This window comes from Macrobrachium rosenbergii, chromosome 51 (assembly GCF_040412425.1).
Source record: "Macrobrachium rosenbergii isolate ZJJX-2024 chromosome 51, ASM4041242v1, whole genome shotgun sequence".
In the NCBI taxonomy this organism is placed as follows: domain Eukaryota; kingdom Metazoa; phylum Arthropoda; class Malacostraca; order Decapoda; family Palaemonidae; genus Macrobrachium; species Macrobrachium rosenbergii.
The window spans coordinates 51,269,767-51,287,791 of NC_089791.1; the positions used below are offsets into that span (position 1 = coordinate 51,269,767).

The 18,025-nt window shown below is 36.8% G+C and overlaps 1 protein-coding gene across 2 annotated transcripts in view; it reads left to right on the forward strand.

Moving 5' to 3' along the window:
- Positions 1-15,784: 15,784 nt before the first annotated feature.
- LOC136833401 (spondin-1-like) overlaps positions 15,785-18,025 on the forward strand; it is a 280,634-nt gene continuing 278,393 nt past the window's right edge. Inside the window, exon 1 of one of the 2 annotated variants that reach the window (XM_067095505.1) lies at positions 15,785-16,679. In XM_067095505.1, the coding sequence (XP_066951606.1) occupies positions 16,457-16,679 (223 nt within the window). In that variant the 5' untranslated portion in view covers positions 15,785-16,456. The remainder of the gene's footprint in view (positions 16,680-18,025) is intronic. The other variant, XM_067095504.1, reaches the window with a different exon arrangement.

Here is an 18,025-nt window from a genome sequence, read left to right on the forward strand (position 1 = left end):
CATCACCACAGGTGAAAAAATAAGAGACCAGGTGTGGGTCCTTACCGGCTTCGACTTCGTCAATGGTTTGAAAGTAAGTCGAAACCGGTCAGGACCATTATTTTCACCTGTAGTAATGTGATATACATTATACAAGATATATATATATATATATATATATATATATATATATATATATATATATATATATATTTATATATATATATATAAATTGTTATACTGCATAACATTCTCGCATTACATATGTAATAAATATATATATTTTTTTACGATAAACTTACATCTAATATCCAGACAACGATATCTTCACAACTGAAAAAAGAAATAAAAAAACTTTGAGTTTAAAACATCTAAACAGTAATTCAAGTGATGATGTAATGGTACAAGAAACTGTTCAGTTATCTTGACTTTCACATTACCTAAATTCTAAACCCCCACTAATGTTACATCTGCTGGCCTAAGACTAAACCCTTTCGCCGGTTTAGATATAATGTATAAGGTGAATTTTTGCTCGGTTCGGTTATGCTCAGTTAATGACAAGATAGTTGCCAGCCTGGGGTGTGCTATTAACTTGGTAAATAAAAAAATAGTAATAAAAATTATAATTTTGGATTATGATTTCCATAAATCAAACGGGAAAAATAATTTTTGGACCTAATGCATTTTTAGGGGTGTGAGTTTTACAGTCCGATAAAATACAAAATAATCTACTAAATTAGATTTGCCAGAGCTAAGGAAATATATTTAACTTTATGGCACGCTAAATTATCTTACACTTTTCTCTGTATTTTAATCTAAAAGGACTGTACCACATAATCATCATTGCAAAAATAGTGTGCAATAAGACTCAAGTTCTACTGCATTGTTCAGAAGGAAAACTTAAAAGTCTTTGCAAGGAATCTGCGAGAATCTGGGAGTTATACCTTGACGTCTTTTAAAATGGCTCGGTTAATCCCGTCGCCGAGCTCCCTGATACCCTGGCGATTACGCCCAAGGAATGGGGGAAAAGGTCGTGTCCAAGACCTGAAGAAGAGAAAGGTCGTGTCTGTAACCAGCTGAGGAAAGAACAGAAGAAGCAGACGAGGGACTGAAGTTCTAGTAATGATTCTGAGAATGATTTTGGGACATTCTTCCTGACGGTGAATGTCGACTGGAACTGGTTTTGGAATTACACGACAAAAAGCATTAATGAAAATCTAGAGTTGTTTTGGAAGTTATAGATCGAAGGAGCATAATAAATAGTTGTAGGAATGATTTTGAGAATCGTTTTGAGACATTCTCTCCAAGACTGAATGTCCACTGTAACTAGTGTGGAATTACACGATAAAAGCATTAATGGAAATGTGAAATTGTTCTGGAAATTGTAGATCGAAAGGGTTTACAAAAATGTATAATACTGTAATTTTTAGAAACGTTTTCCCTTGGGTGAATGCAGACTGCATGTGAATTATACAACAAAATGCTAAGTAAAATTGCTACATGGTTTTGGAAATAGACATCGAATAGTAAGTGCAAGCGTCGAATATTTTCAAAATATCTACAATAGGGAATGTGAAAATGCTTTAGTTTCTAGATCGTATTCCGCAGAGGTAAAAGTAAATTGTAAATGTCTTCTCACTTCGACAAAAAATCGGTAAATGAAAATGAGGAATTGGTTTTGCATACATACATAACAAGTAAAAAATGCGCCGAGGCTTCTTCGGTGCAATCGAGTTTTCTGTATGAAACTCTCGGCCACAGCCGATGAAACTTTCAGCCACTGCCCGGTGGTGAACTGCGTGGTTGGCATCTATAGCGTTGCCAGACGCACGATCATGGCTAACTTTAACCTTAAATAAAATAAAAACTACGGAGGCTACAGGGCTACAATTTGGAATGTTTGATGATTGGAGGGTGGATGATCAACATACCAATTTTCAGACCTCCAGCCTCAGTAGTTTTTAAGATCTGAGGGCGGACAGAAAAAGTGCTGACGGACAGACAAATAGCCATCTCAATAGTTTTCTTTTGCAGAAAACAAAAAACTGATGAGCTGAGGAGTCTTAGGGGATTGTAGCTAACACTCTGCAGGAAACTCATTTGGAGACAACGAAGACTTACATCTCGGGAGAAATTCACAGAAAGTGCTATCAGTGATGTGCCTCAAGAAACAAGCGCTTATGGTAAAAGTGTGTCCTTGTGTTGTATCTGTGCTTGTGATTCTCAGAATAATCTCCATTCCAGCTTCCCTGTCGAGCTAACGCAACCTTTACGAGAATGACAAAAGGGTCTGTCAAAACAACATACTGAAGCAAACAGTAATTGAAAGGAATAACAATAACTAGTAAAGCAACCATTGCAAACTTGATACGATCTCCCCTTCTCCACCGTGTTTATAAAAGGCTCTATCGCTTTTAGGAAGGCTAATTCAGACTTTGTAAGTCAGAGAGATATAGCATTACTTTATGCAATTCTCGGCTTATTTACACCAGAGACTATGGGAAGAACAAATCACTTAAAAAAGGAAAATACTGTTGCTTTTTATTTTTAGAGGTAACGAAGTTCATTTATATCAAGTATACAACCCTCAATTTTAGGTTCAATCCTAGAATAGAACCCACCATGAGATTTCATGCTCATAATAGGATGTGTGACAAGGGATTTGGGATTACATGGGATTCTACGCTCACTAGGGATTGGGGGTTTACAAGGATCCCATTTTCTCAAGGGGATTATTTGATCAAGAGGGAGTTTGTCTGTGTTGACGAAGGATTCTGTGCTTAAGTGGAGATCTGCTTGTGTTCGTACCTTGTGTTAATATGGGATTCTGAATCAACATGAGGATTCGCATTACATGGTTCTGTGCTAGTAAGATATTCAGTGTTTTCATTTTATTTCTTGTTCCCGTCGCGTTCTAAATTCGCTTGGAATTCAGTCTTCAACTGAACATCTATGGATACATGATATGGAGTTATATTACTGCGCAAAGATTCGCATAATCATTTAATTTCATGTACACAGCCATTTTTTTCACTGTTATAAAATTCAGGATTCAAACAGACAGACAAGCTTTCATCCGATACTGAGCTCACATAAGTCTGCGCTAATTTTCGGAGCTTCAAATTTGTTTATCCTAAGAGTAGTGAGGTTAAGATCTAATTGATGAACCATTAAATTACCAACATCGAATTCTAAATGTATAAATGGAATATACCTTCACGAGGTCAGTGAGAACTGCCAATGACGGCCGGTTAACTAGTGGGGTTATAACTTCGAAGGGATTGTGAACCCAAGAGTAAGTCATCTGAATCAGTCCATTGATTTCGGGGCTTGCGAATTTAGTTTTCTTCAGAGTTCTCTCTGTTTCATGATATTTAAATGTTGAGTTGGAACGTGCTCCCTCTAGATTAACTTTACTGAATTATTCAAGCTTCAGTACAAATATACACACATATTTATATATATATATATATGTATGTATATATATTATATATATAGACATATATATTATATACATATATGTTATATATATACATATATATATTAAATATATAATATACATATATAAACCATATATAATGTATAAATATATATATATATATATATATATATATATATATATATATATATGAATATATATATAGAGACAAGAAAAGAACTGCTCAGAGATAAGCGTCTGTATGTCTCTGCTTCGTTTATTGCTTTTTTTTCACCAATTTCAAGAACTAAACTTCAGAGACACAGACACAACCTGTTACCCAAGACGACCAAATGCAGCAACCCAGATTACTAGACAATCTTTCTATTTAATAGACCAACGTTCTAAGAGATCAGCAACATTTCCTAACAGAATCTTTGAGACAACAAGTGTATTATTATTATTATTATTATTATTATTATTATTATTATTATTGTTATTATTATTATTATTATTATTATTATTATTATTATTATTATTATTATTATTATTATTTTATTATTATTATTCAGAAAATGAACCCTGTTCATATTGAACAAGCTCATCAAAGGGGCCAATGACATGAAATTCAGGCTTCCAAACAATATGGTGTTCATTTGAAAGAAGTAACAGAAGGTAATAGGAAATACAGAAGGACGAGATCAGTTATTAGAAAAGAAAAAATTAATCAAATAAATGTAACAACAGCATCAACAACAGAATAATATAACGCCGAACGAGTGACTAGTGACGTGGGGCTAACGCCATATCGATAAGGACTCTCTGAGGGCCTTTAAACGCTGAGGTACAAGAGAAGGATCCTTGTTAATCGTTTCCTCAGCGTTGAGGAGCACCAACAAACACGACAGTACACGTCGTACGTATAATGGTATCTTAGGAAAGTGGCAGGAGATCTGCTTACAGCTGGGTGATGTCGGCCCCTGATAAGAGGCGGCTCTAATGCGCCAAATTAAGCTAAATGTTGAAAACTTTATTTTCTGTGGGAAGATGTCGTGTTCTCGTTCGGGGCTTGGCAGGCCTTTTGATAGGTTTGGCGAGTGTGTCGAATATAGGATCGTGGATATGAATGCAGGTGACATGTGGTTTACACACACATATATACATACATACATACATAATAATATATATATATATATATATATATATATATATATATATATATATATTAAGAGGTGTATATATATGTATATATATACACCTCTAATTTATTACCTGTCAGTTAGGGAAACATTTGTCTACGAAATATAAAGCTGTAAAATCCACCTTTATTTTTTGCTTTGTTTTTATGGGCCACCTTTATTAGATGGAATTCTGTATGTGTATATTTATACATATATATGTGAGTATACATATATATGTATATATGTATACACACACACACACACATATATATATATATATATATATATATATATATATATAATTACTGATGTAGACAGTCCCACTATAATCAATCTTATTTCCTTTTCCTGTATTCAAACGCTAGCTAAAAAGCCTACAATTCATTAACTTGATGAAGACTACCCCTTCATTCTACGAAGAATTAACCCAATACACACACTGCATTATTTAAGAGGAACTTCCCCACACCAATACAACAGTCACCCTTAATGAATCCAAATGGTTTACTAATGACTACTTAATAAGGTCCTTCTCACAATAACCATTAATTACCAAGGAAACTGATAGGTATGGAGGAATCTACGGAGGTATTAGAGAGAGAGAGAGAGAGAGAGAGAGAGAGAGAGAGGATAGGAAGCTAACAAATGAGTGAAATAAGAACTAAAGAGAGAGTAACAGAGAAAGTAATAAGTGATGAAGTAAAGAAGGACAGAAAAGAACCATGAGGACATTTGCAAAAATATTCTAATGATGGAATGGAATTTAAAATTTAGGCCAAAGGCTAAGCACTGGGACCTATAATGAGGTCATTCAACGCTGAAAGGAAAACTGGGAGTAAAAAGATTTGAAAGGTGCAACAGGAGGAAAACCTCGAAGTTGCACTATGAAAAAATTGTTAGGAGAGGGTGGCAAGTAAGATGGAAGAAAGAGAATGTGAACGGAGGTGCAGTCAAAGGAATGAAAGGGGTCACAGCTAGGGGGCCGAAGGGACGCTGCACGGAACCTCAAGTACACCTACAGTGCACTGCTTGAGGTGCACTGACGGCACTACCCCTCTACGAGGCCTTGGTCATCTGACACTGCACAGAAGCTAAATGATGCCGGAACATGTGAGCGTGTGGCACCGCCAAGATGCTGACGAGTGTCAGAAAGCGAAGTTGCTAAAATGTGACAGAAATCGCTCTCGTTTGAGGTAGCAACGCTCCTGAAGAATGACAACAATCCTGCTCGTATGATGTTAAGGTATACCAGACATATTGCTTGTGGTACACACCAATGATGCTACGGTATGCCAAAAATATATTGCTTTTGTTACATTGCCTGAAGGCTAAAAGATGCCAGATACTGTAGCCGTCTCACACAGCAATAACAGTAAACAAAAATTTGCCTAGAAATTCTGCTCATGTGACACCATCAAGAATCAAAGAATGCCAAAAATCTTGCTTGTATGACAGCAATGGCACTAGTGTACACAAGAAATATTGCTCGTGTTACAGTCCCCGGAGGCTAAAAGACGACACAAACTGCGGCTGTGTCACGGAGCAATGCCGATATAAAATATTTTCCCAGAAATTCTGCTCATGTGATATCTTCAAGAAGCAGAGAATTGTGGCCGTTTCACAGAGCAGTGGCGATAAAAAAAAATTGCTCAGAAATTCTACTCATATGACACCCCCAAGAAGCTAGATGTCAGGAGTCGTGCTCGTGTGCATTCCCCTCCCCCTCCCCCTTCCCTTTTCCAAAATCCATTTCCCCCAAATAGCAGACATATCCAGCCTAGGACTTTTTTTTTTTTATTTTATCCTCTCCTCTTTACAAAGCAGGAGTCAAGATATTTCTTCTGGAAAGCGTTCGGAAAGAAAACTTGATCGCTTGTGCTTCTCTCACACACACACGCACACACACACACACATCCCACCTGGTAAAAATGAAAAAAAAAGAGAAAAAGAAAAATAAAGAGAAAAAAGAAAGAAAGAGAAAGTTTAGGGGAGGAAATTCAATTTTCTCTCGTCTCTCTGTACCTGGAAAACTTTGTGAATAATATTGAATTTTTCTATTTTTTTTTTATTTTGCCAGGCGGATCCAAAACTGCCGGAAGATAAATAAGACTATTCCTTTAAATTTTTCCTGTTTTTTGGGGCTAGGAATGCTGCAGTCATTTACTCTCTCTCTCTTTCTCTCTCTCTCGCTTAACATGCATTAGATGTCCATAGGCATTCATAGATATAGCAACACATTTATGTTTTTTGAGTGATTTAAAATTTTCAAAATCGCTGATTGATTTATGAAAATTTGGCAACAAAAGCTAAACACTGGGGCACTTTCACCCAATCAGCTTTAAAGACAATAAAAGGAGGGAATTGGAGAGGTTGGACAGCAAGAATGAAGAAAGGAAGAGTGAATGGAAGCAAAGTAAAAGGCTAAAAGTAGGTGCAACTTGGGGCCGAGAGGACACCGCAAGCACCCTGAGGTGATGCCAACAGTGCACCACGTGAGGTGCACTGACAGTACTATCCCCTTAATAGAATTTTTATAATTGTGAAAAATAGTGCAATTAAAGACGATTTTCTTTTATTTTCTTTTTTGCTAGGTGGAATTTCCGGTTTCGTCAAATTAATTCCTACAATGAAATTAGTCACAGTACCAGGTAAAGAGTAGATGATACTTATTCTTGTGTTTAGACGTTCAAAAAAAGGTTTAAATAAATAACAGAAATTGCTCAGGAACCTGATTCAGGTAAAAAAAAAAGTTTCATTTACTTCATAACTCTTGCAAATGCTAAGCAGTTATACCTGGTCTTTCACTTAGAGAGAGAGAGAGAGAGAGAGAGAGAGAGAGAGAGAATAAGAAACAGAGCAGTTTAGATCTTTCACTGACAGAGAGAGAGAGAGAGAGAGAGAGAGAGAGAATATCTTTGAGAAATGCAAGATAACTAATCTTAGACACAGGGAAAATGGGCACACGTAACACCTACACACACACAGAGAGAGAGAGAGAGAGAGAGAGAGAGAGAGAGAGAGAGAGAATAACTCTTGGAAACACTAAGCAGTTATACCTGGTCTTTCACTGAGAGAGAGAGAGAGAGAGAGAGAGAGAGAGAGAGAGAGAGAGAGAGAGAGAGAGAGAGAGAGAGAGAGAGAGAGAGAGAATAGAAGAATAACTCTTTCACAAACACTAACAGTTATACCTGGTCTTTCACTGAGCAGACCTGGAGAGAGAGAGAGAGAGAGAGAGAGAGAGAGAGAGAGAGAGAGAGAGAGAGAAAATAACTCTTGGAAACACTAAGCAGTTATACCTGGTCTTCCCATGAGAGAGAGAGAGAGAGAAGAGAGAGAGAGAGAAGAAACATCCCGGGGAACCTCGTGACGAAATTACATTTTGCCGAGGACGCCGCTGCCGCTAAATGGTGACACTCATGACGTTATTCTCTTTTTCCTTTCCCCGCAGAGGAAAAGCCACGACCACAGAGACATGATGCTTAATCCCTCAACATTATTCTATTATGATTTTTCTCAAGCGCTCTTAATTAGATGTGCCCAGCCAGGCATGGAGAGGGGGAGAGAGAGAGAGAGAGAGAGGGAGAGAGAGAAGCAATACCAGGCAGCGCAGAGAAGCACGAGAGATTCTGCAGCTGCGTTGCCATGACGACCGATTGTCTTCGCGTGAAGCCTCCCGGGGGATTTGGGATTAGGTAATGACAGTTTACTGTGCACGCTGATGTCGGTACCGAGCCCGGATTAAAGGACTGGGTTGTAGACTGATACAAGAGGAGGGTTATAAACTCATGCTTGCGACATGAGGGGTAGTACAGGAATGATAAAATCAGGCTTGTAATAAGACCCAATAAAGAGGAGGGTTATAAGCTCACACTTGTGATAAGACCCGATAAAGAGGAAGGTCATAAACTCACACTTGTAATAACTCTCGATAAAGAGGAGGGTTATAAACTCACGTTTGTAATAAGACCCGAGCGTTATAAACTCACACTTGTAATAAGACTCGATAAAGAGAAGGGTTATAAACTCACACTTGTAATAAGACCTGGTAAAGAGGAGGGTTATAAACGCACACTTGTAATAAGACTCGATAAAGAGGAGGGTTATAAACTCACACTTGTAATAAGACCCGATAAAGAGGAGGGTTATAAACGTAATAATTTGTAATAAGACTGATAAAGAGGAGGTGGTTATAAAACTCACACTCTGTAAACACTGATAAAGAGGGAGGGTTATAAACTCACACTTGTAATAAGACCCGATAAGGAGGAGGGTTATAAACTCACACTTCTGTAATAAATCTGATAAGAGGAGGGTTATAAACTCACACTTGTAATAAGACCCGATAAGGAGAAGCGTTATAAACTCACGCTTGTAATAAGACCAGATAAAGAGGAGGGTTATAAACTCACACTTGTAATAAGACCAGATAAAGAGAAGGGTTATAAACTCACGCTTCTGCCTGACAAAGAGAGTGAAGACCAGATAAAGAGAAGGGTTATAAACTCACGCTTGTAATAAGACCCGACAAAGAGAGGGTTATAAGACCAGATAAAGAGGGTATAAACTCTCGCTTGTAATAAGATTAGATACAGAGAAGGTTATAAATTCAAGCTTGTGATAAGATCAGATACAGATGAGGGTTATAAACTCATGCTTATAATAGGGCCTGATAAAGTTTACCTGTAGCGTTCTAATTTTATTTATCTTAACCTGCGGATTGAAGGAGAAATACATTTTAACATTTATCAACAATTTAATTTGATGTTTTTTAACCTGTGAAGTACCGAAACACATTTTAGCAATTATTAACCGCCCTAATTTCATGTTTTTTAACCTGTGAATTACCGAAACAATATATTTTAGCAAACATCAACCGTTCTGACTGAGTGTTTTTCAACCTGCGGTTTACCCAAACACAGCATTTTAGCAAATACCATCTATTACTCAGGATTAATTCACTGTACAATCGAAACAAATTACAATAGTAATAACAACCGATCCTTCAGAATCTCTCACGGTCCTATTTCGTCTACCCTGAGGAGAATCTCTCTCCTCACAGCGACTTGTTACCTAATGGGTCGGAAAGCAACATGACGTAGGCGACTAGGTCACCAAAGCCCTGGTCTTTAATGAAAAGATGAAGCCGGGAGGATTATATCATTCCTGAATTCAGCCTACCAGTGGTGACTTTGTTGGGGCGTTTTATTTCAGCCATTTATTTTCTTTTGTATTTCACTGTTGCATTTATGCCCGAAAGTAGATCTGCAGGAACGTTGGGGTGTGTGTATACAAACACACACACACATATATACATATATATAATAATGTATATATATATAATCTATCTATATATCTATATCTATATATATACATATATATATAATATATTATAATATATATATATATATATATATATATATATATATATATATATATATATATATATATATATATACTTATTAAATAATAAACTTACGAAGTGTACACAAATTGAAAACAAATTGAAAATTTTCAATGTTAACACTGACAATTAAAATCCTTTAAAATATTCACAGAATAATTTATTACAGTAAATATAGAGTAACTTAAAAATTTCATGAATTTATTCCTTCAAGTAAATATGCTTAACAACTTTATAATTTCATTTTTACAGCAAACATTACATAAAGCACCATAAATTTCACTTTCCCCAAAAAATCTCATTATCCAAAGTAAAAATTCTTCATAAAGCATGAAAGTAAATATGTATCTCAGTAATTAATACAAATATGCTCTGTAAAGCTTCAGTTATCTCAATATTCAAAGTAAATATGATTTATAAAGCATCATTATCTCAGCAATCAATACAAATATGCTTTGTAAAGCTTCGGTTCTCAGTATTCAAAGTAAATGTAGTTTATAAAGCTTCATTATCTCAGTAATCAATTCAAATACGCTTTGTAAAGCTTCATTTCCCTGTGTTCAAAGTAAATATGGTTTATAAAGCTTCATTATCTCAGTAGTCAATAGTAAAGCTTCACGTACCTCGGTATTCAAAGTAAATATAGCTTATAAAGCTTCATACACCTCCGAATCAATAAGTAAATATGCTTTAAAAACAAAGCTAAAAGTACCCGTATATATTTCTTTATAACTTCCAGTAGCCCGAGATATCTTCCCACGTATCAAGATGCAGCCTTCCTTCATCAGACAATTCCTCGTTTATTTCCCGCTCCGGAAAGGCAGGAGTTGTACAATGCAGTGTGTGTGTGTCGGGCGGGAATAAATTCTGCAGGTTATTGCTTCTGAGGCATTTTAACGAATACTCCAGTTTCTTTCGACTGTGCTCTCTCGTTTCGTTTTGAAAGGGCAATAACGACATTTTGGCCGTTTAATTCCATGGAAAAAGTGTTACTAAATTTTATAAGTAACTATATATGTATTTAAATTCAATTATATAAAGAAAAAGAAGCTTCGCTCTTATGTAATGGAATGAAGAAAATTTTTGCCTCAACTATGCAGATAAGCATGAAAAGTTTTCAAAGTTGGAGAGTCAGATCCGTAGGTTTTATCATCCTCCAGCTCGCTCGCTCTCTCTCTCTCATCTTGTACCGTTAGACGCTATCTTCATTTTGCAAGATGAACAGCGGTATAAAGGTTTTTGTAGACCTACGCTTCACTCATTCTCATGACTATGAATTATCATTCATCCCTACCCTTAATTACTTACCAGTGTAATACCCGTGTCTCTTCGTTTCAATATTTATTTCATAAACCGTCTGTGAAGTCATAAAAAAAGACAGTTAAATAGGGAGACAGACGGATTGACAGAGAAAGCGAAGATTAACAGATTCGTTTTCTGTCCTGCTATAGTAATGGTCTTTGTGTGAAAATTCCTCCTAAGTTCAGTTCTCTCAAAACGAACAGAATATCAATCGGCTTGTTTATTCCATTACGCTCCCATAGGTTTGCTCTAAACTATGATTTTCACAGACTACAGTAAGCTACTAGCCTTGTAATACCCCGTTCTCCGGCTCGTATGAGTAGTCCATAGACCCGAACTATGTGCTGAAAAATGCTAAAGCGGAAGCCGATTAATCGGCCTAGGTCAATCCATCTGCTCCGATGTTAATTCTGTACAAGTGGATGGATAACGGATTCCTGACTCGGGTTTGTTAACTTGTAATCGTTGGTAATACCGTATTATACATTAATTGCCGTAAACTGCAGAAAAGATCTACAAACGTGCTTCACTAACTGATGAATAATGTAATACCATATAACTGAAATAATCCTTACTGAAATAGTATTAAATTGTGATCATCCTGTATTCAGCAAATGGTAACTGGGAAAAAAGTTAATTTAAAATGAAATAAAGGTTAATTTAAAAAGGAAAAAGGTTAATCTAAAAGGAAAAGATGTTAATTTAATGTTAACTTAAAAGAAAATGGTTAATCTAAAAGGAAAAAAAGTTAATCTAAAAGGAAAAGATGTTAATTTAAAAGGAACGAAAAGGTTAATTTAAAAGAAAAAGGTTAACCTAAAAGGAAAAAAGTTAATCTAAAAGGAAAAAAAGTTAATTTAAAATGAAAGAAAGGTTATTTTAAAAGAATATAAATGTTAATATAAAAGAAAAAAAAAAGGTTAATTAAGTCTGTAACATACCACTACCAATGAATCTGGTGACTTTTTTTTATTACAGATGCTCTTAGCAATGTGTTATTCTGATCGTTATGTTGCTTGCGATAGCAATTCCCTTTTGTTATACTTTTTATCAAGCCCTGTGTTGTTTGCAGGAAAACCGGATGTTACAAATGTAACACATGATATTAAATGCCTCCAATACAATTACCGAATTGGAATTGGAATAAAAAGTTTTGGACAAAGACTAAGCGTTAGGACCAACGAGGTCATTCAGCGCCGAAAAATCGCCGAATAAATTGTTAGGAGAAGGTGGAAAGTAAGATGGAAGGAAGAGAATATGAACAGAGGTACAGTAAAAGGAATGCAAAGAACCTTTAGTAACGGCTACAATGCACTGAGTGAGGCGGACCGACGGCACTAACCCCCTGCGGGGAATATGATTATGGATACCTCCAAGAAATTTCAGTAGCCTATTTGGACTCTGTCTATCAGGATTACGGATCATTCCGGAATTTTTTTTTTTTTTTTTGAAAGATTCTCAACATTCGGTGGAATAATTAAATCAGTTATTGTTATTGGAAATGTCAATGGCAGCCGTAGCTTCAAACTACTTGTGAAGGAAAGTATAAATGGCGCAAGGTATTGGGTTAACAACGCTGACTGCGTCCTAGTATTTGTAAAGGAAACCATAAATGATGTATGCAAACTGGACTGAGACAGGGGTCTGCAATATGTGACCGGCGTCTTCAGCCCTCTGTCATTATACAGTAGTAGTTATACAAGCGTCATCCTTATTATGTACTGTCTAACATATATAATATCTATCAATATACCTTTATCTGTATCAATCTGTCTATATATATATACACACATATATATACATATATGCATATATTTTATACACATACACACACACACACACACACATATATATATATATTAAATATATATATATATATATATATATATATATATATATATATATATATATATATATATATATATATATATATATATATATATATATATATATATATATATATATATATATATATATATAGTTTATATATAAATATATATATATGAGTTTATATATAAATAGAGAGAGAGAAGAGAGAGAGAGAGAGAGAGAGAGAATGAAACAGTATTCTTCTCTGATCTGATTATATTCACCGAACCGGAATAATGAAAGATTAATGAGATAAAAGCCCGAAACCAGTTCTGGAAGAAATAAAAACAATTTTTTTTCTTTTAATTCGGACAAATTAACAAAGTCGATACGACATTAAATGCTCGGAGCAAACGCAATTACAATTCTTCCGGAAGCACTGAGAGAGAGAGAGAGAGAGAGAGAGAGAGAGAGAGAGAGAGAGAGAGAGAGAGAGAGAGAGAGAGATTCGTGTTCGTCAATTCATGGTCAACTGAGCTTCATCTTAGCCAATTTGGGGTTGCTTACTTTTCGTCAGTATTGCAAACTCCCTCCTAGTATCCCCTTCCCCCCACACACGAGGAATGTTTCTAGTATCCACTCTCCCCTCACAAGGGATGCTTCTTTTATCTCCCTTCCCATCACAAGGGATGCTTCTAGTATCCCCTCTCCCCCTCCCAAGGGATGCTTCTAGTATCTCCTTTCCCATCACAAGGGATGCTTCTAGTATCCCCCTCTCCCCTCACAAGGGATGCTTCTAGCATCCCCTCTCCCCCTCACAAGGGATGTCTCTAGTATCTCCTTTCCCATCACAAAGGATGCTTCTAGTATCTCCCTTCCCCTCACAAGAGATGCTTCTGGTATCCCCCCTCCCACCCCTAATCAGAGATGCTGTTCAATTAGGTATGTAGTAGAAGCCTCGGTTTGTCATTTGTAATTTTATTATTATTATTATTATTATTATTATTATTATTATTATTATTATTATTATTATTATTAGCTTGTTAGCACGCGTACGGTGCTGCTGTCTCTCCTACCCTCCCGATCCCCTACCTGCCCCTGCCCCACCCGGGCGGACAAACAGGTTTGCATGAGGTGGGTAGATGTCTCCCCTACCCTCCTGTTCCCCTACCTAACCCGCCCCCAACCGTGGCGGACAAACCAGTTCGCAGGGGGTGGGTGGCCGTGCCACGTCTCCCCTACTATTGCCCGGGGGAGGGCAAACATGACCCACCCGGACTTTATTATTACAGAAGACAGATTATTCCAGGATTAATGGAGTACAGGGTTAGTCCACTTCTGACCAAAATAAGGACAATCTCGCGCATGACATACCTGGCTGCATCTGGCTCAGGTTAAGGTAAAGGAAAGTCATCAGTCAGTATTTGACCTCACCAAAGTGAAGAACACGGAAACTCTCTTAACCCGGATTAAGGCGCTCTTCACCTGGTCAGTCCCAGGATTAATTCGACCAGGATTAATATATAGGACAAAATTTAAACAAAATTTTCTTATCCTTTTTTACGCTGAATGATGTGGGTTGCTGATGATAGTCAAGACTGTCATTAAGTAATATGTATATATATATATATATATATATATATATATATATATATATATATATATATATATATATATATATATATATATGTGTGTGTCTGTGTGTATGTATGTATGTACATATATTAACCAAAGAACGTAAGGAATCATAAAAGAAACAAAGCCACACCTGGTCCGGATTTACACGGTTAGGGCTACTGCATTACCCAAATAGCAATAAAAAGACATATGGACGATTATATCGATCATTTAATTCAGGATTATATCAATCCTTTAATTCAGCAGTACCTGGAGATTGACGGAGACCTCTCTCACCTAAGGTTGTGAAAGAGAGAGAGAATGTGTGGGCAAACAATTACCATGGTGACCCTTCATTTCTTTGTTTTCCTGGTTTTCTTCTACGGTGCATACCAGTGACGTCACAAACATGCGCAGAAACACCAGGACGGTCTAACCCTGTACTCTATTAATCCTGGATTATTCCTTTCTCGCAAATGTAAGGTTAGAAGTAGGCGCTTAGCTGGTTACGTAATAGGACGGCTGTTCTTGTGTATATTTGTACAATCACACATATGTATAGAGTTTCTTTCTTACACGCATGACAGCTGTTTGTGCACGTGTGACTGCTGCTGATACATACGTACGTCGTACATGCACGTATGATGGCTGCCTGTACACGTGTTTATACCTACAAACGTACAATGGTTGGTTAATGCAAGGGTTTATGTGCCTATATGTCTCCGTATGTGTGTTTGTGCCTACATCTCTGATGACTGTGTGTGTTTACGCATGCGCACGTAGCGTTTATTAGCAAATGCGTTTGTGCACACCCGCAAGATGGCTGTTTCTACATATGTATGTACTTGTTGGAGCCTGCACGTGTGTGTGGAACGAGCGAGCATTATCATGCGAGTAACCTATGTACTTTTTATGTGCGCCCGTAAGGGTACGATGGCTGTTTGTAAATATGTTTGTACTTGTTTGTCCCTGCATGCGTGTGTGTGCGCGTGCGTGTGTGTATGTGTGTGCAATGAGCGAGCATGTTCATGCGTGCAAATGTGCACATACAATGAGAGGTCGTCTGGGTGGCTCAGTACAGAATATAGAGGTGGCGCGCGTCGGGGCACTCACTCACAAACGGCCGTCGAACGAAGAGAGAGAGAGAGAGAGAGAGAGAGAGAGAGAAAAGGTCCCAACCAGACGACTTCAGTGTGTGGCGGGACGCGGTGGAGTACGGTTGTCCTGACCCGAGAAGCGAGTCCGTCTTCGTCGTCGTCCACTGCGGTCGGTTCTGTCTGTCTCTCTTTCTGTTTCCTCCTCTTCAGAACCCGAGTCTTTATTCAGTTCTAGCTATTCACTGCAATTCTGACCATTCCATGACACCCGTACGTCGACTTTATGACTTCGACTCTTCATGGAAACGCCTGCCAGATGATTTAGTAGTAGTGACGGATTATAACTCCTTCTTCTTGGGCAGGTTCGATAACGATGTAAAAGCCTAAGATTATTTTAAAACCCTGTGGTTTCCTGCGACCGGGAAAGTGAGGAAAAATTTCCTAGACCGATGAAGTATTAGGCAGATGACTGCTTGAGATAACACTGCAAACTCATACCCAAATAAAAGAGAGAAAAAAGACAAAAGATTGTTTCAGTGGAGGTGCCGTGTTGTGCGGAAAAATATTATTTTTTACTCCCCCTGAGAATCTGACAATTTTTCCCATAGACATTTTTTTCCCTAGACCGAATTTCCCCATTTCCCTCTTCGAAATGGAGGCCGCAGGAAGAAGAATGTCGTTTCCCTTGTGGCACCTGATGGTGATTATGTGCCTGGGCATGGCGTCCCTGTCCCTGTCAGGGGCTACCCCTAGCACGTGTCGACAGGACGAACTGACAGTTTATGAGGTGATGATGGAGACTCATTGGAGTCCCAGGGATTTCCCTAAGCATTATCCTGAATGGCGACCCCCGGCTCAGTGGTCCAAACTCATAGGTAAGTGTCTGCGTTCCACGTTCCTTCTCTCTCTCTCTCTCTCTCTCTCTTTGTGATGAAGGTTACGAAACCATAATTATTTCTAAAATCATTAGCAATAAATGGTGGGATCTGAAAGTCATGTTACGCTTGATAAATATATCTTTTTCACTATTTATCTGTGTAAATACATTTCATATTCTCTCTCCCTCTCTCTCTCTCTCTGATCAAGGTTACGAAACCAACATTATTTCTAAAGTCATTAGCCAAGATTGACATTATCAGAGCATTACTGGTAATATTCGAAAGTCAGTGTTAACACTTAATGAATATATCTTTTTCAATATTTATCTGTATAAATACATTTCATATTCTCTCTCTCTCTCTCTCTCTGATGAAGATTATGAAACCAAAATTATTGGCCAAAATTGATACCATAGTCATAAAGAGTGGTATTTGATGAAAATATCTTTTTTTCAGTATTTATCTGTGTAAATACATTTCATATTTTAATCTGTTTATCAATTGCTGCTGCAGTATTTTCTAGCAAAATTCTTCACTTGCACTATCATAAAAAGAATAGTCAAGTTGCAATATAATTTAGACAAATCAATTTTATGGAGTTTAGTAACTGACCCTAACTTTCAGTGTCAAACACCTGATGATTTTATCTACCTGCCTGTCAGTTAATCTATTCATTCATCTGTCTATTTCGACGTCTTTGGTGAAACAGGTAACTCGGGATATCATACCAAAATTCAAATTCGTTTCCAATGTTAGCTGAAAAGCAAAGACATAATGACTATATATATTTTGCAGAGAGTAATTGCACGTAAAAGGATGCTTCTTCTTAAATCGTAAATGCACAAGGCAAGAAAACATGCGACAAAGAGGTGGATCTCTCTCTCTCTCTCTCTCTCTCTCTCTCTCTCTCTCTCTCTCTCTCTCTCTCTCTATATATATATATATATATATATATATATATATATATATATATATATATATATATATATATATGTGTATATATATGCATATATATATATATATATATATATATATATATATATATATATATATATATATATATATATATTAATATAATATAAAATGTGTTTGTCGTGTGGGTAATGTTCGGTGCACTTTATGATAATTTAGTGCGTGCGTGCAGTCATGTCATTCCTCAAAGTATTTTGTTGACAAATGTCAGCTGTTGTCCAGTGACGGTGTATAAATTCTCCGCTGACCTTTCATTCAGAACAATTTAAAAATTTATTCCACACAGTGGGATACAAAGAAAAAAATATAAGGACTAATGGAACGTTAAATACGATTCTTTGTTTTCCGTTTTGTCTGTTTGCAAATAAAGT